Below are 26,017 nucleotides of genomic sequence, written 5' to 3' on the forward strand. Positions count from 1 at the left end.
GTGATGAGGTGGGGAGCGTGGGGCGATGGGGTTCAGCCCCTCCTGTTGCCCTCTGCACCCCTGGGAGACTCTGCAGGAACCGGGATGGGGAGGGAGGTTTTAACGCACGGAGTGCTGAGAGGAATGGGGAGCCGGGCTGCCCTGGGGCGCGGTTTTAAAATATTTTTAGCGAAATCTGGGAATAACGAAATAAAACACAGCGCAGACGCTGCCTTCAGACCCCCGGTCCAAGCGGGTCGGCGCGAGCGGGGCGCGTTCGCCTTTAAGGGCTCCTTTGCACTTGGCACGTGGGATCATTTGCATACAGCGCGCGCTTTTGGTTGTTGTTTTTTGCCGGGCCGGGTGCGGAAGTGGCGCGCGTGGCTCCGCGGGGCTCCGAGCGCCTCGTCTTCCCCAGCACGGATGGGCAGGGAGGGGAGCAGCGCTCCGCGTTCCGCCTGGAGCTGCGGCTGCCCCCGGAGGACGGGGTGTGGAGGCCCCCCATAGCGCTGCTGTGACCTTCGGCCGGGTAACGCGGCCTTCCTGAGGGTCCTCCCCGTAACCGTGCCCCCCCCCTGCCCTGCTGCGGGGCTCTGGGAGCATCCAGCGGGTCACTGCAGGCGCTGCTCCGCCTCCTGTTTCCCTGCGGGCGGATGGAGCTTCCCTGGCTGCAGCTCCTTGCCAAGCCGTGCCGCCTGCTGCTGCACGCTCTCTCCTCCGGTCCCGCTGGCACGCTGGCTGCTCTCCGTGCGCTGCAGCGGCTGCAGGCCCAGGAAGGACCGGGGTACGCGTTCCCCTGGCGGAGCTTTGTGGGCGCGCTGTGTGCGGAGGAGCCCACGCTGGACGGGCCGGACGGAGCCCTGGCTGTGTGAGTCAGCTGCGATCCCGAAACTCGGGGCTCAGTGGGAGGTCGGGTTCGTCAGGTTCCCTATTCCTGTGCAGTCGGTGCAGTGGTCTATGTGGAATGCTGTGGTCCCACTGCTTTTCTGCAAAACCTACTGGAGGTGTTTGCTGTTCTCTCCAACGTCCTCCCCTACTACACCTCTCTTTACAGCTCAGGAGGGCACATAAGAGCTGTGGAGTGCTTTGCAGTGATGCAGCCTCTTCTTTTTCTCCCCTTTTCCAGCAAACCGCGGCTGCTGCTGCTCCCCATCCTGTGCCAGAGGAACCTCTTCTCCCTGCTGCATGCAGTAGCAGCGATGGTACCTGCAGACTGCCTCCACCAGCTGCTGCATGCTGCAGAGCAGGAGCCCCAGCCAGACCCCTGGGTGCACGCACTGGGGGTGCTGCTGCTGCGGGGAGAGGAGCGTTCCTCCCCACCTCCCCCTGCCCTGACAGCTTCCTGCCAGCAGCAGCTCAAGTGTCTGTGCCAGAAAATTGCCCAGAGCAAAGCAGAGGGGAGGAGGAAACTGAAGTGGTGCTTCAGCAAACAGAATGGGGATGCGGCTGATTCTGTGCTTCCAGGGGGGAAGCGCAAGAAGGCGCTGGAGGAAAGCCTGGAGCTGAGTGAGGAGAGGGAGGGGAAGAGGCCACTGCTGGAGGATGCGGTGTTTGAGTTGCAGGAAGGTCTGGATGGCACAGCTGGGGTGGGAGAAGAGGTGCCTGGGAAGACATCGGGTGATGGATCTGCACAGAGCCCGGCTGGGGCTGCCTTGGAAAGCCCCCAGCAGGATGCAGGCAAGGAGCCCAGGAGGATTTCGGGGCTGGAGGTTGCAGTGGAGGTCCAGTCCTTTATCCAGGTACTGGGGAGGGCTTCAGCTTTCTCTGGGTTTCAATCCTCTTTCATGCTATCTCTCTGCACTCCCTTTGCCAAGCCTTTCCTGCCTTGTTGCAAGGTGGGTGCTGTTCTTGCAGCATTCTGAGTCTCCTGGGGACACAACTCTGCAGCTTCCCTGCTGTGGAAAAAGTCTCCTGGGTGCCTTCAGACTGCTGCTATGTGTATGGTGTGGGCACCTGAGAGGCTCTAGTTTGGGATTTATGACTCTTGAGGATGCTGCTTCTCAAAGTGCTTCTCCTAGAAATCAGGAAGCAAACTGAGCCAGCAGCTCCCCACCTGAAGGTTTTGTTCACCTCTTTCAGCTGGTGAACTTTCAGAGTCTGACTTCTTTCTCCTCACTTTCCCTAGATGCATGGACCAAGGCTGAGAATGCTGCTGCTGCAAGAAGTCAACGTAAGTGGTTGCTTTTGCCTTCTATCTTGGTGGAGATGAGCTGAATGGGCTCATCCCAGGGCCTCCAGAAGGAGTGGGAGAGGAGATGGGTTTTGTAGGGTGACTGGCAGGAGACAAAAGGCCAGCTGTGTCACCTCCTCTACAGCCTGTGGATCAGGCTGGGAGGCAGTAGGGAGGAGAAAAGCCCTAGAGCAGCATTTTGTGGTTTGGTTTGTTTGGTGCATTAACCAAGGACAGTGTGCCTCTGCAGCGCACAGAGCCGAGCATCCCACCTGAGCTGCACATCCTCAACAGCTGCTCTCCAAGCCAGGTGAGAACTGGTATCCTCACAACTGGTGGTGCTGCTGCTGCCCCTGACAGCCTTGTCCTTTCTGCTGTCCCCAGCTCGAGGGGCTGTGCTCCTTCCTCCAGCTCTCCACGTGCCCGGAGCAGCTCTTGGTGCAGTTCTGCAGCTGGTTGCTGGCTCTCACACCCGACCTCAGCTATGCCAGCGCAGCTGTTCTGGCTGAGCAGCTCTTCCTCGCACGAGTAAGTGCTCTGGCAGAGCTCTTCCAGCCTGAGTGTGCCCTGTTTCCTTCTCTGCATCCTCACTTCTGCCTTTTCTGCCCATAGGTCCTGTCCCTTGCACAGCCCCCCTCCCGCCACCTCATGGCTGCCCTCACCTCGTTCTGCTCCAAGTACTCAGAACCCTTCTGTCAGGTCCTGGTGGCTCCCATCCTGCAGGAGCCAGGGCAAGGTGTGCTCTGGGAGGGGTGTGTGGTGCTGGGGGCAGCTGAAGGAGCTGAAGGGAGAACTGTGGGAAAGCCCTGACTGCGGGGTGCTGTTTTGAGGGCGTTTATCACCCTAAATGTGCATTAGGAACCACAGTGCTGGTAGAATCTGAGCAAGTTAAGCTGGAATGGGAGAGGAGTGTAAGGATGCCTGGTATTGGCAGGGAGGGAGGTGACACTGGCTTCCAGTATCAGCCTTCTTGGAGGAGAGCTGCCATCCCTCCATGGACTTGGGGGTTTCTGACAGTTCCTAATGCTGTGCTGAAACTGCCCAAGGGAGGCATTGCTCTGCACAGATGCAGAGATGTGGCATCTGGGGACACGGTTTAGTGATGGTTGGACTTAATCTTAGAGATCTTTTCCAACTTTAATGATTCTAAACCCTCAGCAGGGCAGCATCCCCCACTGCTGGGAGCTGTTGGCAGTTCAGCTTTTGCAGATGAATGAAGGATGCTGAGCTCTCCAAACAGCAAAAGGAAGCACCACCTGATTTTTGAGTGTCCTGACTGGGACATTCCCTTGGTTGGAGGGCCAGCAGGAAGGGTCAGCACACCCATGTGGGTTTGGCAGCCTCAGCTTTACCCCTACAGGCGCAGAGCAGACCAAGTTGGTGTGTGACCTCGTAGAGGAGTGCCTGGAGCCCGACTACGTGAGAATGGTGTTGGGGTGAGAGATGATGATGAGCTGCAGAGCATGCAGCCAGCGAGGCCGTGTGAGCAGCATGGACATCTCCTGTGTTTTGCAGCCAGGTGCTGGCAGTCCCTCTGACCGAGAAGCTGCTGCCGGTGGTGCTGGCGGTGCTGGGCAGGCAGGTGAGGCTGCATCTTGTGCAGCTCCAGCAGCGCCAGGCTGAAGGCCTGCAGTGCTGCCCTCTCTCTTGCAGGAGCCGCTGCCCTCTGAGCTCTTTGACCTCCTGGTGCTCACTCTGTGCCAGCAGGCTGCAGCCTTTGGCACATCGCTGAGCTACGCCAAGCTGGTGACAGCCGTGCTGACCACGTACGGCAGCCAGGTGAGTGCAGCCTTGCAGCCACCGACCCTTAAAGGCTCCCTTCGACCTGTTCTGCAGTTTCCACATCTGTTCTCCCTGCAGCTCAGCCCGTCCCACCGCAGCCGTCTGGCAGCAGCTCTGGATGGCAGCAATGCAGCCCTGAAGAGATCCATGCAGGCGGTGCTGGGCAGGTGGGACCTGCTGCTGGGTGGGCTGCCCCTTCCCTGGGAAATCGCTCATTTCTCTCCTCTTTTCCTCCTCCTGCAGGTGAGCAGTGAGGAGCAGTTGGAGGCTTCCATGGATGGAGGGGAGGATGGCTGTGTGTCCCTCACCTGCACAATGGGGACACAGTGTGTGGCTATATAAAAGCCAGGGAGGGCTGTGGGTGTGTGGGAGCTGGGCTGTGGCTGCACAGCTGCTCTGAGCTGTGCAAATAATGATTTCCTCAGATAAAAGCTTCCAGCTTCTTTTGTCTCGTTTAAACTCGAAAGGAGTGGAGGAGTGGGGAGGAAAGGGTTCTGCCACACTCAAGATGGCGTCTCCTACCCAATATGCCACACTCATAATGGTTCTTACTCTGCCACTCTCAAGATGGCCTCTCCCGCTGTGCCAAATGAAGCACTCAAGATGGCTGCCTCATTCATGTTCTGCCACTCTCAAGATGGCGCCTCTCGCCCTGCCAAACCGAGCAATCAAGATGGCGTCCCTCCCTTGCCTTCCGGTTCTGCCGCGCCCAAGATGGCGGCTGGGGAGGGGCAGGACTTGTAGGCCAGAACGCAGCGTCTGTGAGGGGAGTTGTGGCGTAAAGGCGATTGTAACGCCAGAAGTGGCTTTGGGGTTACGAATTGAGATACGCTATTTAGTTCCATCACACAGATAGTGGGGATTGGGTGAGATGCACTGCCTGGACCCCATAGCCTGACCTGCTGTTGGTGTCCAGGCAGAGGTGAGACCTGACGGCCAACCTTGTAACAGCGCAGATGTGGACAGCATGGCTGCTGTGGTTGAGGCTTAGTTGGCCATCGCAGTTTTGTACTGGGTTTATATTTTCTGAGGCACGGTGGTTGTGCACATCAGCCTTCCTGTCCAACAGCTCAGCCCATTTCTGGGCACTGCTGGGTCTACAGATCTGCTGGGATTTACAAATCTCCCTTCCTCCAGGCCGGGCTCTGTGTTCTTTACACGTTTGGCATATTTGGTGCTGAGGGACTTTGTCCAGTTGCTGTTCCTTGAGGGGCAGCACCAGTGAGGAGCTGGCACAGCTCAGTCATCTGTGCAGGACGTCGGTGCCTGTTGGTTCAGGAGGGGAATGGGGTTGAGGTAAACTTGGTTTTATTTATTGGAATCAGTCTTATTTTTTTTTTGTCTTCATGGAGCAGCCTCTCTGTGACATGCTCCTGTACTGCAAAGAGTGATAATTGCCCTTGGTGAGGTGCTCAGGGTGCAATAAGCAGCGTGGTGGGGATGGGTTGATGGTTGGACTTGATGTCCTTATAGAGGTCTTTTCCAAGTTTAGCAATTCTGTGACTAATAGAAAACGCTGCTATAGCATCAGTGTGCCCAGATTACTCTTCTGTACCCTTGAAAACACCCAGTGGAAATCTGAGCTGGACACATTCTGACCAGAGAACTGAAAAGATGAGTGTGGGTGGATTTCTGAGGACAGCCACCATTGGAGCGTGCAATGGTGCATTTTGTTTATGAAGCACTTCATCAACTGTTTAAAAAATCATAAGCACCGACATCCACACAAGGAGAAGAGGAATTAAAACACAAATGTGTAGCATGCTACTGCTTCGAGTTTGTTCATTAATGCTAAGTGCCAGCCAGAGAAACGAAACTCTGAAATAGCATGATGCTGGTTTCTGCAAAGAGCCTTGTTAGCTGTGGTTTTGCAGTTGGCTGCAGCTTATCACGTACCCTGGGTTCCTGTGAGGTGTACGTGCAAGATAAACCATGAGAAGCTGGAAGCAAACCCTGGAGATGCTGGGTGTGCTGGGGGAAGGCTGCTTGGTTCTGTGTTTTGACTCTGCCTGACCCTCCCAGGAGCTTTAAAATCAGCCTGAGCTGTGAGAAGAGGTGGAAGTGCCATAGAGCATCAGTCAGGCTTTGTAGAAACTTATCCTGGAATGAGGGAGAGCCAGGCTGGGCAGCTGTTTGTCTTCTTTCCTGGTGGTTCTGACAGTCTGAAGTATTGTTAGGTGTTTCCTAGCTGCAATACATGGCAGCGTTCTGTTGATTTATGGGACACACGACAGCTGCTCTCTATCTGCTTCCTCTTCTCTAGAGAATTACCTCTTTCAGTGTAAGGAGGGGATTTCCCTTTTCTCTCTAATAGTTTCAGGTGGATTTGGGTTCACTGCTCTATGCTGGGGTTTGCTGAAGTCCCCTTGGGTTCTGTTCAGCTTTGCCAGCCTTTGCCATGTTATTAATATTAGAGACAATTTTAGTGCTGGGTTTAGGGGTAAGAGTTAGAATTACTTTGGGATATTATTGCAGCTATCTTCAGGGTTGTTAGGTTTAGGATTAGTATTACTTTTGGGGTCGGGGCTCTATTAGGGTTGGGGTTATTGCGGTTAGGGCTCTGGCCCTGCCATGCTGACCCCACCAAGAGAACTGCCTTCCCCCTATCAGACCCCACAATTACAATCTGCTTCTATGCTCTGGTGCCCTAGAGTGAGATCCAAGGCAAAATGTGATGCAATACAACCCAATTGGATAACTCTAATAGAATGGCAGTGCTTTAGGATTTGACATTCATGGAGAAAGTGGAATTTCTGGGCAATGTAGAGGAAGGTAATGGGAATAATAAAGCAAAGCAAGGAGAGCACGTGGGGAAAGCGAGGGAAAGGCGAGAGGAAAAGGACGGGTAGCCTGCAGGGCGCCCTACAGTGCAGTAATCAGCTCTGGGAGCACTATCTTGTGCCACATTACGTAGTGGATAAACAACGTGTACACACGTTGTCCTCACTTGTTTAGGCAACCAGCAGCCGCACAGCAAAGTTGGGTTCCGGGGCGCTGCTGGAAATGCCACGGAGCGGCTCTCTGCTGCCACCTGCTGGACGCCGGTGGGTACTGCAGGCGCTGCCCCGAGCAAAGGTCCTCCGCGCGTTCCAGGAGCATTCCTGGAGGTGTCCAGTGAGTTCTGCAGGGCTCCTCACTGTGCTTTAGGCTGCCCTAGATGCTTTTCAGAGCGTCCTACAGGCGTCTCAGGAACCGCCCTATGTGCTTGGAGAAACATTAGTGTGCTTCCAGAGCTCCTCTACGTGTTCTGAGGTGCCCTAGATGCCTCCAAAATGCCCCCAGCATAATCTGAGGAACCCTAGAGTACTCCCAGAGCTCCTCAGTGTCCACTTGGCGCTGTAGAAGTCTCGCATTGTGCCCTAGAGGCTTCCAAGGACAGCCCAGTGGACTCGAGCACACCATAACATGCATTGTATAAAATGTTTTAATCCACCATACAAACCTTCCTGCAGCAATGATGCCTCTTTTGTTCTGCCACAACAAATTCACTTAAATTCACTCCCAGGGTTCTTCCAGGTCGCACTCAGCTCCAAGTTTGAGCGCCTCAGCCCAGAGCAGCGCCCGCAGTACTGAATTGAAGTCAATACGAGGCAACAGGGAGCTTCCTTAGAGCTAGTGCGCATGCGCGGAACTGGGGCGGGCACCTGTCAATCAGCCCCGGCGCTGAGCCAATCGGATGCCGCGATAGGAGCAGAGGGGCTGACTGCTCCTCCGGTCTGAGTAGCGAGCGTGAATCCACGCAAGTGCCGCTTGCTTTGGCGCATGCGCAGTACTGCCGGAGGATCAGTCACCATAGAGCGGTGGTTTCTCTGCGCAGAGAAGCTAGAATTTAGACAAGTCACTTCCGGCTTTCTATGCGCGTCTTACTGCCTGAAGGCTCAAACACCATAGAAGTTGGCGGACTCGAGGCGCAGAGCAGTTTTATGCAAATTACCGATGCGCTGAGCCAATCGGTGGCCGCGCGGAGGTAGCTGGGAGTGAAACTGGCCAGTTTCTGGGTTCACTCGGGCACGCGGAGGGGTGCAGGTGTTAGAAATAGCGTGGGGTTAATGGGGAACACGAGTGGGAACTGCTGACAGCTTAGGTAATTCTCGCCGTACCTGCAGAATATGTGGCTGGTGATCAGGATCCGCGATTGGGGCGGCTGTCGAGTATAATGTGGTTGTGGGGAAGTCGAGTTGTGCGGTTGGGCTTTTTCGCGGTGGCTGCTTCTATTACAGGCTGTTCGGTTTTGGTATGGGGAGCGAAATAAAGCGGGGCGTAGAGCTGGTGAGGGAGGAGTGTCGGCAGTTGTGGAAGGAAGGTTTGTGTTCCTCGGCGGTTTAGGAGGTGAAGTGGAGCGGGTTTTACGTGTTAGGCTGCCCGCGTTGTACGTTCTGGCGGACCAAAGACCATAGACGTTGGCGGACTCGTAGCGCAGGGCGGTTCGAGGACAGAGATGCTACTTCCGTGCGCATGCGTGTTGCCGCCCGGAGGACCAAATATCATAGAGATTTGCGGGCTTGCGGCGCAGAGCGTTTAGAACAACGCGGAGCAGTTCTGTATCGTGATGATGACAGAACAATGAAACAGGTTGCGCCTCGTCTGGGGACACCCAAAACCTGCCTGGATGCAATCCTGTGCAACGTGTGCCCACGTCTTATAACAGAGCCATCAAATGATCATACAGCCTTTACCTTTCTTTAGGTGAGGTGACCACGTATTGCTCCACAAGTTAATTTCAGGCAGGATTGTCATGACTGATTATTTACCATCAAAAGACGCAGGCTTTTTTGAGGCTGAACCCCCAATACCTCAAAGTTAGTAGAAGAAACCTCTTTAAGTGGTCGTTATTATCCGTGTGGACCATATCTGCAGACAGTTGGACGTCTCAGCACATCAGTATAGGCTCTAGGAACAGTCATCCATGTGGTTTTCTTACTAAAATCTGCTTTTGAGGGACGTTTGCAGGGAGCCCCCATAGCACCGCCTTGTGTGTTTTTCTGCTGAGTCTGAATACCAGGGACAGGGAGTTGAGCACTTCCCTGTTAGGGCTTCTTGATCTCCAAACATGTAATCCCATATAGGATATCCGTGTGATGGCTATAATGCTAAATGTGACAACGTTAAGGTGGTCCTCTTCCCTGACAGAGCTCAGTTTCCAAGAGATAAGGCCTCAGATCTGGCACTCAGCATCCAAACAATCCTTTCAAAAGCACTGTTGGTGGGACACACACTTCAGGGCCTACAGAGAAAAAGCTTGTCAGTTTATCCAGTCTTTTTCAATAGGCTCTCAGCTCAGTCTGACAGCAAGCAATATTCCCAGTCTTACGGCAGTTAGAGAAGAAAAATATCCTTTGTGTTGGCGATTTTCATTCTGCTGGCCAGAGAGTTTGTTCCGAGTGTTGAAGACAAAAACAAAGCCTTCATTGAGGCTCATGGGGAGAGTGCCTCATTCATGACAGAAGGCAAAAAGGAATCAGGAAGATAATATGACATTTTGCAGGCATGCAAGTCTCATTGAATAGCAGTGTAAGAACACTTTTCTGAACGCTGCCCATAGTAACTTTTCCGCAGGCTATACACAAATGTCTGTGCCAATCTGAAGTAGCTGCTCTGTCAGTAATTACAAATTAAATACACAGTTGTGACGCATCCAGATGCCACTGGCTGCATCCAAGTGTCCATCATAAGAAACACTCTCGAGGCACTGTGAGGCACAGCAGTTTTTTAGTTCCTAAAGGTCAGCGTTGACAGCTTCATTTCACTGTTCTGCACTGAGGAGGTTTTCCATGCAAAGCTCTGGTGAGATTGGTACAGAACAGTTCTCCCAACTATAGAATTAATAGTTCTAAGTTAACCACTTCTTTCTGCTCCAAACCAGCTGTGACATGGCTCTCAGTCAACAGAATCCACATCATAAAATTAATTAGGCTAGATACTGTGTAAGATTGATTCTCCAGATCATCACAGCTTTCAATGGAAAATGAGAGCTGTTTGTCAATAGGCCACGTTTCTGCTTCTGAATATTTCCAGAGTTACATCTAGAATTAATTACAAAAGGTGGTTCTGACATGGAAAAAAAAAAAAAAAAAAAAAAAAGCCTTCATAAATTAACTTGTGATTCAGTGAGCCCGAGGCAAAGTGATCAGGATGAATGTGTCTTAGGAAGCTTCTTCAGTTCTCCCATCTCTGATGACACAGGTATCTGAAGGTCTCTGCTTACATTCCTATTGCATTATTGTTTTTAAAGGGTTTGCTGCATTCTGCAGCACTACAAGCAAATGTAAGGCTTCTTGCCACATTATTGTCAAGTGCATTGCCAGTGGTATTTTTTGTGTTCTCCCTTGCATGAAAGAGAGTTTCAGAGCAAACCAAACCTGATATAAAATCTTTCTTGACGTTTCTTTACATTTCAGATGCTTTTTATTGGAGTGTGGAAGAAATGTGAGAAAGAGGTGTCTTAGATGAGAGGAGACAAGACTGGACTACATGGATCAAGGGAGAAGAGTGAGTTGTTTGCTGCACGTTTTGCTTACAGAGCATGGGTACAAGCTATTCAATTAGACTTTGGCTAATTAGATACTTCTGAAAGACCTCTGTAGCTAGAATTGTCTTTTCCTTCATTCACTTGTAGAAAAGGACATCTAAGCATCATGCTTCTTCATGCTCTATTTTCATTATCATGCACTGTGCTAAGTGTTATTTATTTGTTTTTAAATGCAGAAGTGACACAGGAATAAACAGATCCTGCACTGGGGTAAATGTTGAGATATTAAATAACTTAATATCTTACCTCTGTTTTCCTGTGATCATTTCCTTTTCACTTTGAGTCCCTTGACCTGAGTACGGTAGAAACAGTGATTAAAAACAAGTGTACCTGCAGAAGAAGCTGCCCTAACTTCACTTTGATTTGGCAGCACGGACAGTGCTGCTAAGTGTGAAGGAAAAACAAGCAATTGGCACTCCATGATCAGTCTGAAACTTCCAAAGAGTCATAGCAATCTCCCCTGCTCCTGGGTACGTACATCTCACATCAGGAAACTCACTGTAATACAGTTACCAGATGGCTGAATCAGCATGAAGGAGAGAAAGTCAAACTGAATGCACAGAGAAAAATGGGTCACCTACCATCAATGAGCATCATGTCTCACTGTCAGCTGAAAATATGGTTTGGGGCATAGGCAGTGACTACAGCCAGATGCCATTTTTAAACACTGGCTCACTGTATGTTGCTAATAAATAAAAAGTTATTTGATTTTGAACTTCAAACTCAGTGTTTTTGGAAAGAAGGTGAAAACCTGCCTACTTTGTACAAGCTCCCTTTTGCTAAGCATCCCTAAGGCTACAGTTTGAGAGCCTGAATGAGAGAATCCAAAGCACCAGAGGAACATGTTCTGTTGCATCCTTAGTTTATGGAAGTAGGGAGCTGCTCTTCTCTTTTTTTTTTTTTATCTTGCACGTGGTATCACTGCTCTGATATGTATAATCAATGCTATGAGTTTTTGGAACAAAGTTTGTTTGTAACAGCAGCACAGCTGCTCTCCACTCCATCTCATTCCCTGTCAGTAGGCTCATTCCTTTCATGACGGAATGCACTTGTTGTTTTGAGCACCAGCAAACAGGAAATTAGAGAAAGTGAATTGGACAAATTGCAGACTGCTGTAATTATCTTTATCTTCGAGTTCACTGCAAACCAGCTGTCCCACCACAGTCTGGTGAGACGACACATCATATGGCCAAACTGAAAATGAAGGACCTTAAATTAGAAAGTGCTGCATCTCTTCTAAGTTGCTATTTCAGAGTCAGATGAAGGAGCACAATTTGTCAAAGTGGGTGCAGAGATTTTGGGGGACTCCAACAGTTAGCAGTTGTTTGACCAGCTATGTAAAAGATTTATATAGTTTTCTGTTATGAAGTTGATAGTAACAGGAGGAAGAGCTCACTCATCTCATTCTGCTTCATGTTATGTGGAAAAATACAACCAAAACCACACCAACACTGGACTGAATTCTTCTCTGGCATGAATGGGCAGCACAGCTTGCAGAGAATAAGGCAGTCACAAAACCATGGAGCTTTTTTGTGAGCACATACACTATCCTAATACACCAAGAACTGTCCTAACCCTTCTTTGTCTCAGCTGTTACTTTTTTCGCAGTACCCTCTGTCAGTGAAATACATTTTATACTTCCATTTCCTTGTTTTAATCATCTACCAGTTGATTTAGATGGGAGCTTGCATCCCTTGCGTTGCAAAAGTAAGAGAAATAATTGTTCCCCACTTAATCTTCTCCATGTTCACTGACTTAACAGTCTCTTTCTTATGCCTCTGACCATAATACAAATTAGTTGTTCTGAAGTTTTGCTGTTAAGATGGTCTGCCCAGTATTACTGCATGCAGTGTTCAAGAGCAGGACATATGAGGAAAAACAAATATCCAAAACCTATCATTTAGAAAAGGATCAGTGCTATCTGTAGCTTGACTTCATGGGACATGCATGCTATCTGAAAAATGGAAAATGTATCCAGACTGTACAGTTATTTAAAAAAAAATCTGTTTTTTTTTCTTTATTTTAAAGAGAACATGACAGACTGTGTTTTAAAGATTTGTAACATAAATTCTTAACAGTGGGAAAGATGTTATATTAATTTGGTCACAGCCAGCACCAGTCGTAATGATGAAGCTAAACAAACTTCTCTCCATCTTCAATCTACCTGCCCATGTTTAATAATCTAGTTCCTTATTACCAAAGCATGAGATCAGCTATTAGTTAATTACCTAATGCTAGCTCTATTCTAAAGAAGCTCCATCCATGTCAGATAGAAGAAAACTATCCAGAATAACTTTCTGAAGTATTGGAGCCCTTGGTAATCGTGAGTAATTACACACACAGTTCCTCTGACTGACCAAACTAAAACCCTGAACTCAAACAGGAAGATTCTGACTGCTGTGTTGTACGACTTCCAACTCTAGTTTGAAATTATTCTTGATCTCCACCCCCCTCAAGATTCAGAATTTGGATTAGTCAGTTTAGACACAGAGCTAGAAAAATGTCACTTTTGTTAATGAAATTAAAATAGCCCATGTGCCTAAGAAGTAAGAAAGCAAAGAATCTTCTTATAAGGGGATGAAAATTGATGCTAAATTCAAATTTATTTCAATTTCTGAAGAAAATAAACGCTATCTTACCATGCATTAGGACTTTTGCTTTGTACAAATTATTTGTTGCTATCTAAACAGGTTGAGTTCTATGTTCTAGAGTACAAAAGTGACTCTTGTACAGTTTCATCAGCCTGATGATTCCCTGCTGGAAATCAGTGGGTGACTCAAAACAAAGACAAAAGGCAGCCAGGTGTCAGACAGCAAAAGACAACACCGTTTTTCTTTCTTTGTGACAACTGGGATGAACATTTGGAAGATACTGATCCAAATGGTTCTGTACATAAAACTGTTTGTCACCTGGTGATTAACTATGCCTGTTGGTTACAGTGTCCAAACAGAGAGGCCCTCATTTTGATTCATCAAGAACTTTGCCCTTTGTTGTGAACTAAAGTACGACTAAAACCTGAAAGAGCAAGAACTAAGCTGTTCAAAAGGATACTGAGTCATGGTGCAGGAAACACTGATTATTGTGCCCAAATTGTTGTCACATTTGCGTGTGCATGTGCATAATGGGTAGATGTGAGCTCACTGCTGAGCCTTCCAAGAAACTTGTATTTTATAGCACACATAGCAAGCAACTTCCTTTATATAGCAAACATAGTAAGTAAACTTCCATTTGGTTTCAATTTCTACATCCAAAATATTTACAGGGACTATTTAAATTTGCCTGTCAACTTCTAGGCAAAGCCCCAGACGTTTTTCTAGCTGTTGCATAAGAAACAACAACTCTCAGTATATGTGGTGCATGAGAGCTGGCACTGATTCTCCTAGGAAGCACTGCAACTGTTCTGGTTTGGGCTGGGATAGAGTTAATTCTTCATAGTGGCTGGTATAATGTAATATGTCCCTTAAAGACAACGACTTTTCACAGTGTGTGTCTTATTTTTAAAAGCATCAATGAAGAGGAAAGGCAGGCAGCAATAAAAGCATGTCCACAATTAGCATAGGAAAATGGAAATACTAAGCTCATGTAAAATGACTGTAGCGTGCTTTCTGTTGCTGTATGATAGAAAACAGACCTGTACTATCTGCACACAAAAAGGAGGAAAGTATTATTTAAAGTCTCTAATAGCATACTAAGCAGGAGGAAATTTTAAATGATTAGCCTAATTAGTCTACATTTTAACAAGAATCAAATAAATTATCAATGCAGAAATAAGTAAGGCAGAAGGTTTGCACCTTCTAAGGAGCATGGCTGCCCTCTAAACTGCCATCTGAATCCAGTCTCTCCTCTTAGAATAAGGAAGTTAAGATCTGGCAGTGCTTCAGTTCAATAAAAAAACAAAATAATTTGGATCTTGATCCCAAATTTATCCTGTAGCTATCTGAGAAATTCTTTCCTTATTAACAGAGAAAGAAGGAAGTAACTGTAGAAACTGCTTTAAGGCAGCTGCCTAGAATTTTTCGTGGTAATGAGCTCTGTTCATAGACTTTAAAAAGTTTAATTAAATACAGATGAATGACATTTCCTACTTTCATAAAACTATAGATCGGCATTTGTAAGAGTTCATGAAGGCATCCAGTCCTTGTCCTAATTAGCCATGGTAGTTTAAAACCAAAAAAGTAGTGCTGGGGGAAGGGGAAGGGGATCTACTGTTGATTTGTCAATTATGGTATTTTCTATTATACTAAAATGAAGCAGAAAGGCTTTGAAATTCATCATCCCAATGCCAGTTTGTGCAGTTATGAAAAAAATGCCTATACTAACAACAAAGTCCATTTCATGCTCTTGTATTCCACTTGACCTTCTATCTTCCCAGTTTAAGGGTTGTGGCCTGAGGCCACAGCCATGTTAGTCACCCACATGTTAACTCTGGCAACAAACCAAGTATTGAATTCTTGCAGAAACGCCAAAAAGATCGTTGAAAAGGAAAAGAAAAAAAGATGACGTGTACGTACACTGTGGTGAGTCCATCTCATGAAGCCTCATGCTGTACCTTTTGTGAGATCTTCGGCAGATAACTGAAATCTTATGCAAAATTCACATATGGTTTAACAAAATGTACATAAAAACAATTGTCTGCTTACCCACAGGGAGCACTTCTGATTGCACTTCTGTCAAGAGGATGATTCTCTGTGGGCCATGTGAATCTCAGCCTGAGTGCTGGCTGATACAAGAAGATGAAGGTGTAACACAACGAGACCTGCTGCTGCTCAGCTGCATCCCAGCACAGAATGTGGTACAGTGCTCACCTGCATTTGTATTTTGGCAAACTCAGGTAAGTGATATTTATTTTTTATTATCTAGAAAAGCGTCTGGGTGAGGAAACTCAAAAGGTGGGTTTGAGGACCCATCGGATTGCAAGCTTCCAACCTGCATAGCACAGAAGGATTCTGTCCCAAGAGGAAACTGAAGCTGACTTGGTCCTGTGCTGTAGTAATGACACGTCGCTGCTTTGGAAAAACAATAAAAAGAAGAAAGAAAAAAGAAAGCATTGCGTGTTCCAACACCATAAAAAGATAAGAAACAGAATGTATTTTGAGTGAAAATGGAAAAGTCTTGTGTTGTGCAAGGCCGAAATCTCCAAAACAGGTGTGTTCCTAACAGCATGGCACTGAGCATGGGTGAATTCATTGCAGCTGAGGTACTCTTAGGTTCTGATTGGAATACATCTTGGGTACATCTTACAGATGTTCCAGCTCAGATATTACTGCCTCAGGCCTGCACTTGTACCATTGGTTCTTGTGGTTTGGCTGAACTGGAGCAAAAGGAACAGAAAGACACAAGGATTGTTTACAAAGAAAAACGTATAAAGAGGGAATGTAGAAACAGTTAAACAAATAAAGAGGTATTGAAGGGAAAGAAAATCAATGAGTCATAAGTGAACGTGGACAAACCTTCAAAGGAAGCAATGAATGCATGTAGATGGTGAAATGCTTGGATATTACATGGAGGGTGTTTCAATGCTGGCATTTGATTTGAAAGAACGACCAGGCAGGTCTACTTTCTCTCTCTACTAATTTACATGAAATTACTAACTCTCCTCTAATTTGTATTAGGACATTTCAAAGCTCTGCGTGATTTCCAAAGGCAATTTGTGCCAGTGGAAAGGTATACACACAGCATATGAATGAGTACAAGGGAACTTGATCAAAATTCCAGTCTCATGTATTTTTTCTGAACACTTGCTGCACTCCTTTCGGATCTGGAAAATTGCAGACTGACATATCTCTGGATTTTTTATGTTGTGATTCTTTTTTCCTAAGATCTACGCCCTACTGGTTCTGGGAAACTTGTGACCTCTGCATTTTTAATTAGAACTTGTAACATTTTCCATAGCAACATATTTTGATGTTGCAAATACAGAACCTGTCAAATCAAACAATTTCCAAGTGCAAAGCTACGGTCTTCTGGTCAATTGAAGTCCAAGTACATAAAAACACTGAGATGCAAGGAGGACTGAAAATTATTTGTTGGTTAACTCATACCTTTGATCTTTATAATTAATAAATCAATACAGATATAAAAGAATTACATTGCATGCTGAAGTGGTTTAGATGAAGAACTCGGTACTAATTTCATCACAGATGAAAGCAGATAGAATCCATCTGTCTGACTGGTGTGCCAGTACTAATATGGTACAAAGGAAAGGAACTATTTCTAGGAAACAGTCGAGATATGGAAAAAACTTCACTCACATGATGAACTGTGTGAGCAGGAAGTGAAAAAAGAAATCCTCTGAAACAAGGCCTGAGCTCAGATTTCAACAGACCCACAATATTAGGAGGAATAATACAGTGTGATACGATGCGTTAAGAAAAGCAGTGTGACTTAGCACTTAAATATGTATATGAAAAATAAACCATTTATTTACGATACATGCCTTGCAAGTGCCAAGTAAGACTTCTGTCAAGTCTGAAGAAGATAAACTAAGAATTTTTGTCATTCAGATGCACTTATCTTTCCTTTTCCTGCTTTAAGCTAAGACTAATGGCCAAGGAAGGCATATTTTACTGCCATTGCTAAGACTGCAAAAGGTAATCGCCATCTGCAAGGACATCCACGTGTTACTGTTTGTCACACCAGCAGCCAAGAGATATAGATGTGATCATCAAGTTTTGTTCACACAAATGCTGAATACCATCAACCTTTCAGGAGGAAAAGGCAGGTGTCAATGTGGAACGTGGTAAGAACTTTTTTGTTTCTGGTAGCACTGGGTACGTGACCTCTATCCCGTTGCTTATTCCATCTATTTCCACATTTTTGCAAAATAAAAGCAACCCAACCCACTGGAACATTAAGGTAAATGTGGTGTGTTTTAACCTTGCACTGCAGATAAGGAGTTCCTGGGGTTCCTGAATCCTGCGTGATTGCAGGCACCCCAGCTGAGGGTGCATAAGGGAAAGGGGAACAAAAATAGAAGATTTTTCTATTTCCTAGCAAGTTGCTGATATTTCCACTCTACTGTCCTTGCTGTAAAAGAAAACCAAAGTTCAGCATTCTAGAAAATGTATTCTAGTAGCCTGGAAGACTTTATAAAGAGTATACAAATATACAAATAGATGATGATACTTCCATGACAGATTTTCTGCTTTAGAATGAAATGCTTCATTTGAAAAAAAAAAAACAAAAAAACTCCTAAAATTGTTAGAACAGTAATTAAAAAAAAATTGTTTAAACTCCACAATTTAATACAAAAAACATTGCTGTGAAAGTTTTGATTTTCAAGAAATCCATTTTAAACTTATTTACAAAACAAGATAGAAGAATAAATCTGCTGCTATCTATAACATTCACTTCTGTAGCAGGACAGCTAATTTGCAACTTTTGTATGAGAGATACAGGAAGTGTCACTTAAGTGAAAAAAAAACCAATTATTTTAAGGACAGATAGTAAAAATTGAATGTTTTGGAGCTTAGAGAAACAGAGTTTGAAGGATTTTGCCCTGCAGTGCAAACTGCTCATGCTTGTGTTGTAGCAAAGGAGGAGCATCTTGATTACAAGAGTCTTAGTGGAAGAAAACTGGCAATGCCTTTATAGAAATGTATTTAATTTCTATGCTTGCAGTTTTCCCAGCTTCATCCCTAGATGCTGGCCTCAAGGGCCCTAAAGATGTCACAGTTTTAAACAGTCTTATAAATCTAGGAGGGGAAATGAGCTGTCTCTCAAACAGAGAGCCTTGGAGAATGTCTATGGGGCTTTACCAGCGGAGCTGCTGAAAACAAAGCTATGATTCAGGGGTCTCTGACCTTTCCCAGCCCTCCTCCACCAGTGTCAGCCTGCAGCCTGCTCTTTAAAAGTTTCTGCTCACCAAGGGAGCAAAATTAGAAATCTTCTCCAGGGACAATTTTTCTTCCATCAAGCCACTCATCAGTCCACTGAGGCATGGAAACCAAAAAGGAAAGCCAGTTAAAAGAATGTATGTGGCTTGGTAAGGATTTCCCACAGCAGAGTGTAAATGTCCAAACTACCTCATCAGCAGAGTCTCAGCCTTTACTGTAGGTCTGGGTGTTCTGTCTGTACTGCATGGTATAGAAGAGTGCCAAACACTGTGCAGGTGATGCACGCATCAATACTGCAGATGTGCAAGCATGTTTGAACTGCTTAACATCAGCACTTATCAAATCTTGAAGACACTCTGGCCCCTATGATAAATAAAAGCATTCATTCAGCTGTGCATGGCATTTCATGAATGGAATCATTATTATCTTCTCCAAAAATTTTTGGTCTTATGTTTAATATAATGTAATATAATATGTATTGCTTCTTGGAAACAAATCCTTGTTAGTCTTGTGGTTTGGTTTTTTGATTTTTTGGTGTTTTTTTTTTTCCTAATTGTGGATCACCACAGAACAGGGTGCAGTTGATAAATACCTCAAATACCTGAAAGGTGATTGCAGCAGAACAGGGCTGGTCGCTTCTCACTGGTGACAGGACGAGGGGAAATGGCCTCAGGTTGTGCCAGGGGAGGTTTAGGTTGGATATCAGGAAAAACTTCTTTACAGAAAGGGTTGTTAAGCACTGGAATGGGCTGCACAGGGAGGTGGTTGAGTCACCATCCCTGGATGTGTTGAAAAACCTCTGGATGTGGTGCTCAGGGACGTGATTTAGCGGAGGGTTGTTGGAGTTGGGGTAGGATGGTCAGGTTGTGGTTGGACTTGATCACAGAATCACAGAATCAGCAAGGTTGGAAAAGACCTTCAGGATCATCCATTCCAACCATCCACCTATCACCAATAGTACTCACTAAACCACGTCCCTCAACACAAAATCCAAACATTCCTTGAACACCTCCAGGGTCGGTGAAAGGTCTTTTAAGGTCTTTTCCAACCAGATCAATTCTATGATTCTATGACTTAATATGGAGAAAATTCAAATAAACTAAAAATCAGATTTAAAAAAAAATAACCTGGTGCAACGTACTTTTATTTATTAATTTGTTTCTTTTTATTCCCTAGGCCTTTTTAAAGTTAACCCTAGTAAACATCCCATTTTGGCAACTCCTTGTAATTCATGCTAATGTTCTTTCAGCAGCACAGTTGCTGCTTCCATGCTGTGAGCATCTCCTGTATTTGCTGTAAAACTGCTTCCTGCTGATGTGTTGAGCACAGGAAGGGAAAGGCTGGTCACAAAATGCCTTCTGAGCACAAAGGAAAAGCCTGCTTGGGGCTGGGGCAAGTCAATACTTTTCCTTGAAGCTACTATTTTTCTATACCCTTTTACTCTTTTTCTGTGCTTGCAGTGACAGCTGTAGGTATCTCACATAACCAGCTGCTCTCTGTTCACCAGCTATAGGTGCTGGTGCCCTGAATGTCCATGAATGGATGGTTTAAGAGCCTGATGTAAATAAGCAACACAAGGCATTCCTCCTCTGCGTTGCCCTTGGAGCTGAAAGGCAAAATATTGGAATAGTAAGAAATGGTTCACTTTCAGCTGTTTCCTTCAATGTAGAAGTTACAAATTCCATAACTGAATCCCCATAACTGAATTGATATCAGGAGAAACTTCTTTATAGAAAGGGTTGTTAAGCACTGGAATGGCTGCACAGTGAGATGGTGAAGTCAGCATCCCTGGATGTGTTTAAAATCCATCTGGATGTGGTGCTCAGGGACACGATTTAGCTGTTGTTAGAGTTAGGGTAGGATGGTCAGGTTGTGGTTGGACTTGATGATCTTTAAGGTCTTTTTGAACCTGATCAATTCTGTGATTCTATGATCTCCTTCTGTAATAAATTCCAGTTTACACTGTGGCGAGTAAATGTAGCAAATATTGAACCTCCATCCAATACAAACTGCCTTAACATAAGTGGTGAATCATACCAAACATCTGCTTAGCTAAATATCTCATTTCCTATAACAATAACTAAAGGATAAGCATGGAAATGCATAAGATTAGGACACACATCATATGAACGGGCTCCACAACATTATCTCACTCTTCAGAAACTCGCATTTTAGGAATTTCTGAAATCAGAAGACAGCAGCAGTCCTCTCAGGATTTCCTTTCCAGGAATGTGTTCTCCCTTGAACTCCTGCAAACTTTCCATGCCTGTGACATTCTGCAGCAAGAAGTTCAGTGCTGAGCTGTCTGTCACAAGGGAAACAGCCATCTTCTCTTTGCTCTGAGAGCAGCTTTTGTTGTCCCCTACTTGTCCTGGTGTAGAAAGCACACCAGCATTACCTTTGCTATGTTTCTCATGACCCAAAACAATTCTAGTCAGACTCTCCTCTTTTCATGTCTTGCTGCCCACCTTCTAAACCCATCCCTGCAGTGTACAGGGACGTCTGCTTTCACATATCATGACAGTCCTTTCAGTACTGAACTGTGCTTTCTGAAATATGTGGCTGTGATTTTTGAATGATTTTGAAGTAACTTCAGACTGAAAAAAAAACCCATAATGACTTACTCCAAGCAAACAAGATAACAGGATAGTTTCTTCCCTGCTCTGTAGCTCTGTCTGCAATACTAAATGCTTTCATTGTTGGACAGCCTCACTATACTGCAGTCCTATAATTCAATTACGCAGAAGAGATGTAGAACGTGGAAGTTTGGTCAAGCAGGATGTGCTGAAGTTATCATAGTTACATCACTTGTAGAACCTCATAATTAAATGGTTTAGCAAGACCAACATGCACTACTGTATACAGTCATGGGTTATACAGTAGCAGTACTTATTTATAGATATGCAGTTGAAGATTACTTGTCACCAGAGTAAGTTCAGGTCATGGAGACATCACACTAAGGACAAATGAAATTTACCTGAAAGTCTCCTGGAACTAGAAGAAAAAAAAAAAAAAAAAGTGAAAATGAAGTTTGTGTGTCCCTGAAAGCTCATTGGGAATTGGATTTTTTTCCCAAGTCTTTAAGGAGCCTTATGGGATTCATTGCTGTAACAACCATTTCATTTCAGAGCCTCACGGCTGTACGTACTGAACAGCTGAGCCCTTCCAAGACTGCTGCATCTCTGTTCCTAGAGACTTAATTAATTTTAAAACAAAAGGGTTAAGATTACAGCTGATGGCACAGGTGATGCACAGAGTTTTATCCACGTCGCTGTTTTAAATACGGCATCCAGACTCTGCTCTCTGATCTTTCTAGACTTTGAATCTAGCTCTTTATGTAAAATATTTTGAATATAAAAGACCGTATTAGAATGCCCCCTATTATTTGGATTGGGTGGGAGGTGATATTTTCAGCAGGATCCAATTTTTATAGGACCTCTTTATGCCCAAGATTCCTTAGTACTTATTTGGCAGTTATGTCCTCTGGGAGTCTGTCTGAGAACTTTCTGCCATGGTTTTGTTTGGTATTTGAATTAGCACTCAATTTCTGTTCTGTGTTGTTCAGTCATGCCTTATCTTCCCTGTCCCCTGCCTCGCCCCAGCTGAAATTTGGGTTTCTTTCACCTTGTTTGAAGAATTTCTTATCAGGCATTAACCCTCTGAGCCTACAGATTAACCATCCTGCCATAATTAAAGCCTAAAATTTGAAAACAATCAATAAAAGTGAAACAATGACACTATCAGAAAATAAATGTTACTGAGATGGATCAGCTTACGCTGCTTTAAGGGCTATATGGGATTCGTTCCCATCTGGGAAATAATTTGCTAATGCAATATGGATTTAAGGTCCACTTCAACCTAAACCATTCCACGATTCTATATCTAAAATACACCAGTCTGTCAAAAGTTGTACCAGGTGATCCCTTACACTGCAGCTTAATTTAGCAGAAGGAAAATGCCATTCTATACTTTGTTTGCACAGCCTGGGCTAGGACCAGATCTGGAGGTTGGTGGCCCTGCCTGTAGCAGGGGGGCTGGAACTTGATGATCCTTGGGGTCCCTTCTAACCCAAGCCATCCTATGATTCTATGTCTGTATTTCAATTTAATAACATTTGAAGAACCAAAGGTATACTCCCATCAAAGATTTCTCTTTTACCAAATACAGCATCCAAAGGAAACCACAGAATGCTGCACACCAGTTTTATTGTCCTTAACTTACTTAGTTGTTCCATGTTGTACACTGCTTCCTGTTCTTTTAGGTATTTCAAAGGACAGTTGAGTGTTGTGAAATGTGGTTGTAATTGTAAAAAAAAAAAAAGAAAAAAAAAAGTAATCCTTCAAAATATTGTGTTAAACATATTGTCTTAAACGTTTATGCAACAGATGCTGATGTTTTGCCTTAAGGTTAATGTGGATCCATTTAGCATCTGTTAATGAGTCACCATGGCAGAGATTAGAACGTTATGTTTGTATTTAGATTATCTGTTACAAACACATCTGGGTGACCATCCTGGGATTAATTTGTTGATTAATTTGTTGAAGTCTGACATTTGTGTACTATCACCTTATTCTGATCTGCTCCTCTCAGGGTCTGTTGTCAATTCCATAACTACCTCCCCCCATTCAGCTGAAGGAAGGGAAATAAGAGAATTGAAAGGTCAGACTTCTGAAGTCATCTTCGCCATGTGCTTAACATTTACATCATCAAATTAATGGAATAACTGCAACCACAAGCACAAAAGATAAAGGACAGAAGCTCTTTTTCCTTTGCAGTACAAATCCTTCTCACACAGAAGCTCACACTGAATCTTTTCCCAGCTGTACAGGATTTACTTCCCATTCTCTTCCAAGATGCCAGAAACTCAGCCTCTAGCTAAAGCTTGCTAAAACAACTCTTTTTTTGTTTCTCTTGGTGAAGCAGACGCACCACATTCTAAACACTTGCTCTTTCTACCATGAGAAATGTTCTGGGACAGAAACAGCCCCAAAAGATTGAATGTTATCATTTCTTTTCTCATTATGCCAGTTTACACCACTGTTGTCAGTCAATGTAAGAAACAATAATAAGTACAAGCTGTGGTAAATTCCTGGAGATTACCTTGCAGTGATCTGGAAGCCTACCTGCCTGCCATGGAGTCCAAAGACAGTCATGCCATCCATCTCCCTGAAGTAGAACTGGGCCCTGAAGTCTGAAAACTGCAATATTTTGTGTAGTTCTGCCTATATAGCAAATATCCTTAGCATCCAAAGTCCACTTGGCAGGCCTTTGAGCAGGCACTAAGTTTCATATGTGTGAACCAATCCATGCTAGAACCAGTCTTTTCACCAGTGTGTAACCGACTTGTTAATGTGAGCAAATGAAGCATCTGGGAAGGGTAGGGAAGAGGGAAAAGAATAAGGTCAGATCTATAAAGTAAGTCATCTCTAAGGATTAAGCAGTGCTTCTTTGTAGTGCTTCCTCCACCAAAAAAAAAAGACAAGATTCGATGCTCTCAACATAAACTGCTATGGAGACAGGCTGACCTCTGTGCCTTTGGCAGATGGCACAGAACAGTGTAAATAAATTGGAGCAAAACTTCTATGTCAGTCAAAAGGTTATCAGGGTACCACAAAAAGACATAAAACATGTGGTAAGATGCTAAATGCAATATTATCCATGTAACATCTACAGTCATCTGGGGTAGGCAAACTCAGGCCGGGGCAACAGACATTGAGGTTTATGTCCTGGGGTCAAGATTAAATTTAAATGAGACACACACTGCCTGCTTTTTTGTTAGCTGAGACAAACACCATGTCACTCATTTACTCTGCAAACACTCCCACTGTAATAAACTCAGTGCTAAACTGAGAAATGTTCTTAAGAATGTCATAGGTGAGGAAACGAGCAGGAGGAAATGGTACCTCCGTTTTGATACCCGGGTTAATGGAAGCTTATTTGAAAGACTGGAAGTCATGTAATAGGGTGCAACCATTTATCAGGTGTTGCCTATTGAGAGGGAAAACTATACAGAGCCACATCTGACTTTAAAAAGCTTCCTGTAATGCTGATTTACTCTGAGATGGCACCTAGAAAGAACATCGTCTTCTGAAAGCATCTGCTGTAATGCACAGCCCAAGAAATGCACACAAACAGCTGTAATTACTAACAAAAACACATGTTTTGTAAGTGCTGGAAAGCCTTCAATTTAGCATCTCTATAAATGCCAGAAAGCTCTTAGAATAAACAACCAGAATTCCTCCTTCTGGCAAGAGCCCCACCTCACGGCTCTACCAAAGAGGAGCTTTGGAAGCCATTTTTTTGCAGCTGGTGAAGGAAAATACAAGTTTAGGTGAAGAATCTGTCACAACTTCCAGCATGAGAAAGGAAAGCAAGAGACAACTTGTCTGAGTCTGCCTTCTCGCAGCAGGAGGGCTATGAAAGTGTTTTTGATGTCAGACAAAACCATCCTCCGTAATGGATAGAATGCAACAGAAATGGACAAGGTGCAGTTTTGGGAAGTGATGCTTTTTGACTGTGATGGTGCTGTGGTGAACATTTCACTTCAGTGTCAGCTTTGTAAAATTCAAAATCTGAGTATCTCTCTGTGCTGTTCACCTTCTGTAATGGCTTCCAGTGTGGCTTACTTTCTTTAATAATCTTTAACTACTATCTGCAGGCGCCACTTATCTATTATTATTATTTCTGCAGTTCAACAACACAAAGCAAAAACAGAAATAAAAAAGAGAGAACAAAAGTAGCTCATGAAGTCCAAAACATGCATAAGATTTGATACACAACGAATTAATTTCTTCTCATTCAGTCCCTGCGAGGACAGCAGCCCCAGGGCTGTGTGGTCCTAGAGCTTTAAAGTCATTGAAATTCTAATCTTTAAAAAACACTGAAAGATGAACTTTGACTGTACAAACCTTTAAATAAAAATAGCATTTTTACTAATGTGCTCTTCCCAAGTGCCTGCTTCTTCGTAGTAGGTTTCCCATCCTAATACTGTATGTTTTTGCAGCTGGCAATTGACACTGCCAATGAGCCTTTATGTTCAATGTTATTTAATATATTCCCATCAGAAAGTTATTTTTACTTTTCAGTTTCAGTATCTTCTTGAAGTGTCCTGTATATAACGTTCGTATTGTAATTTGCATTTTTTCCCATAGGATAAAAAAAAATAAAGATTCAAACAACAATATTGAAAGAATTTAGACCCATTTGCTGAGAAAAAGAATTTTACAGAATAAAAGAAATGTTTATTTTACTGGGGGAAAAAAAAAAAGGAAGAAATGCAACTTTTTTTATTCAAGGAGCTAAACATCACCATCATAATGAAATATTGCCATTTAATTTTAGTGGGATGGTGTGGAAGGATAAGATGTTCAGTTATCACCATGCGTGGTTCTTTTTTGTCAGCTCCATCCTTACACCCCCAGCTTGTATTGATAGTGGAAGCTGCTTCGACCCAGTTGCAGGGCATTGCACATGGAGTTGCTGAACCTCATGAGGTTCTCCTGGGCCCACTTCTCTGTTTAGGTCCCTCTGGATGACATCCCATCCCTCAGGTGTGTCAACCACACTCACAGCTTTTTGTCATCAGCACACTTGCTGAGGGTGCATTCAACTCCCATGTCAACGTCATGGATGAAGATATGAAAGCATATTGGCCCCAAAGATATTAAAGCACCGACCGCTGGGGGACACCACTCCTCACTGATCTCCATCCAGACACGGAGC

At 44.8% G+C, this 26,017-nt stretch overlaps 1 protein-coding gene across 6 annotated transcripts; it reads left to right on the forward strand.

Annotated features, from left to right (window-relative positions):
• On the forward strand, nucleotides 1-25,363 carry FANCE (FA complementation group E). 6 transcript variants are annotated; one of them, XM_090124722.1, is made up of 15 exons: nucleotides 1-847; nucleotides 1,106-1,718; nucleotides 2,105-2,149; nucleotides 2,400-2,459; nucleotides 2,534-2,677; nucleotides 2,762-2,885; nucleotides 3,510-3,585; nucleotides 3,665-3,731; nucleotides 3,803-3,928; nucleotides 4,010-4,098; nucleotides 4,175-5,227; nucleotides 10,330-10,420; nucleotides 14,918-14,977; nucleotides 15,107-15,291; nucleotides 22,886-25,363. In XM_090124722.1, the coding sequence occupies exons 1-11, from the start codon at nucleotides 633-635 to the stop codon at nucleotides 4,176-4,178; spliced, it is 1,563 nt and encodes a 520-aa protein (XP_089980848.1). In that variant the 5' UTR covers nucleotides 1-632; the 3' UTR covers nucleotides 4,179-5,227; nucleotides 10,330-10,420; nucleotides 14,918-14,977; nucleotides 15,107-15,291; nucleotides 22,886-25,363. The 6 variants fall into 6 exon arrangements, with proteins under 6 accessions (XP_089980848.1, XP_089980849.1, XP_089980847.1 ...); XM_090124723.1 differs by lacking the exon at nucleotides 22,886-25,363 and having other exon boundaries at nucleotides 4,175-4,853; nucleotides 5,069-5,227; nucleotides 15,107-19,414; XM_090124721.1 differs by lacking the exon at nucleotides 22,886-25,363 and adding an exon at nucleotides 16,995-19,411.
• Nucleotides 25,364-26,017: the final 654 nt, after the last annotated feature.

Source organism: Phasianus colchicus, chromosome 25, assembly GCF_987193195.1.
Source record: "Phasianus colchicus chromosome 25, bPhaCol1.hap1.1, whole genome shotgun sequence".
Classification (NCBI taxonomy): Eukaryota; Metazoa; Chordata; class Aves; order Galliformes; family Phasianidae; genus Phasianus; species Phasianus colchicus.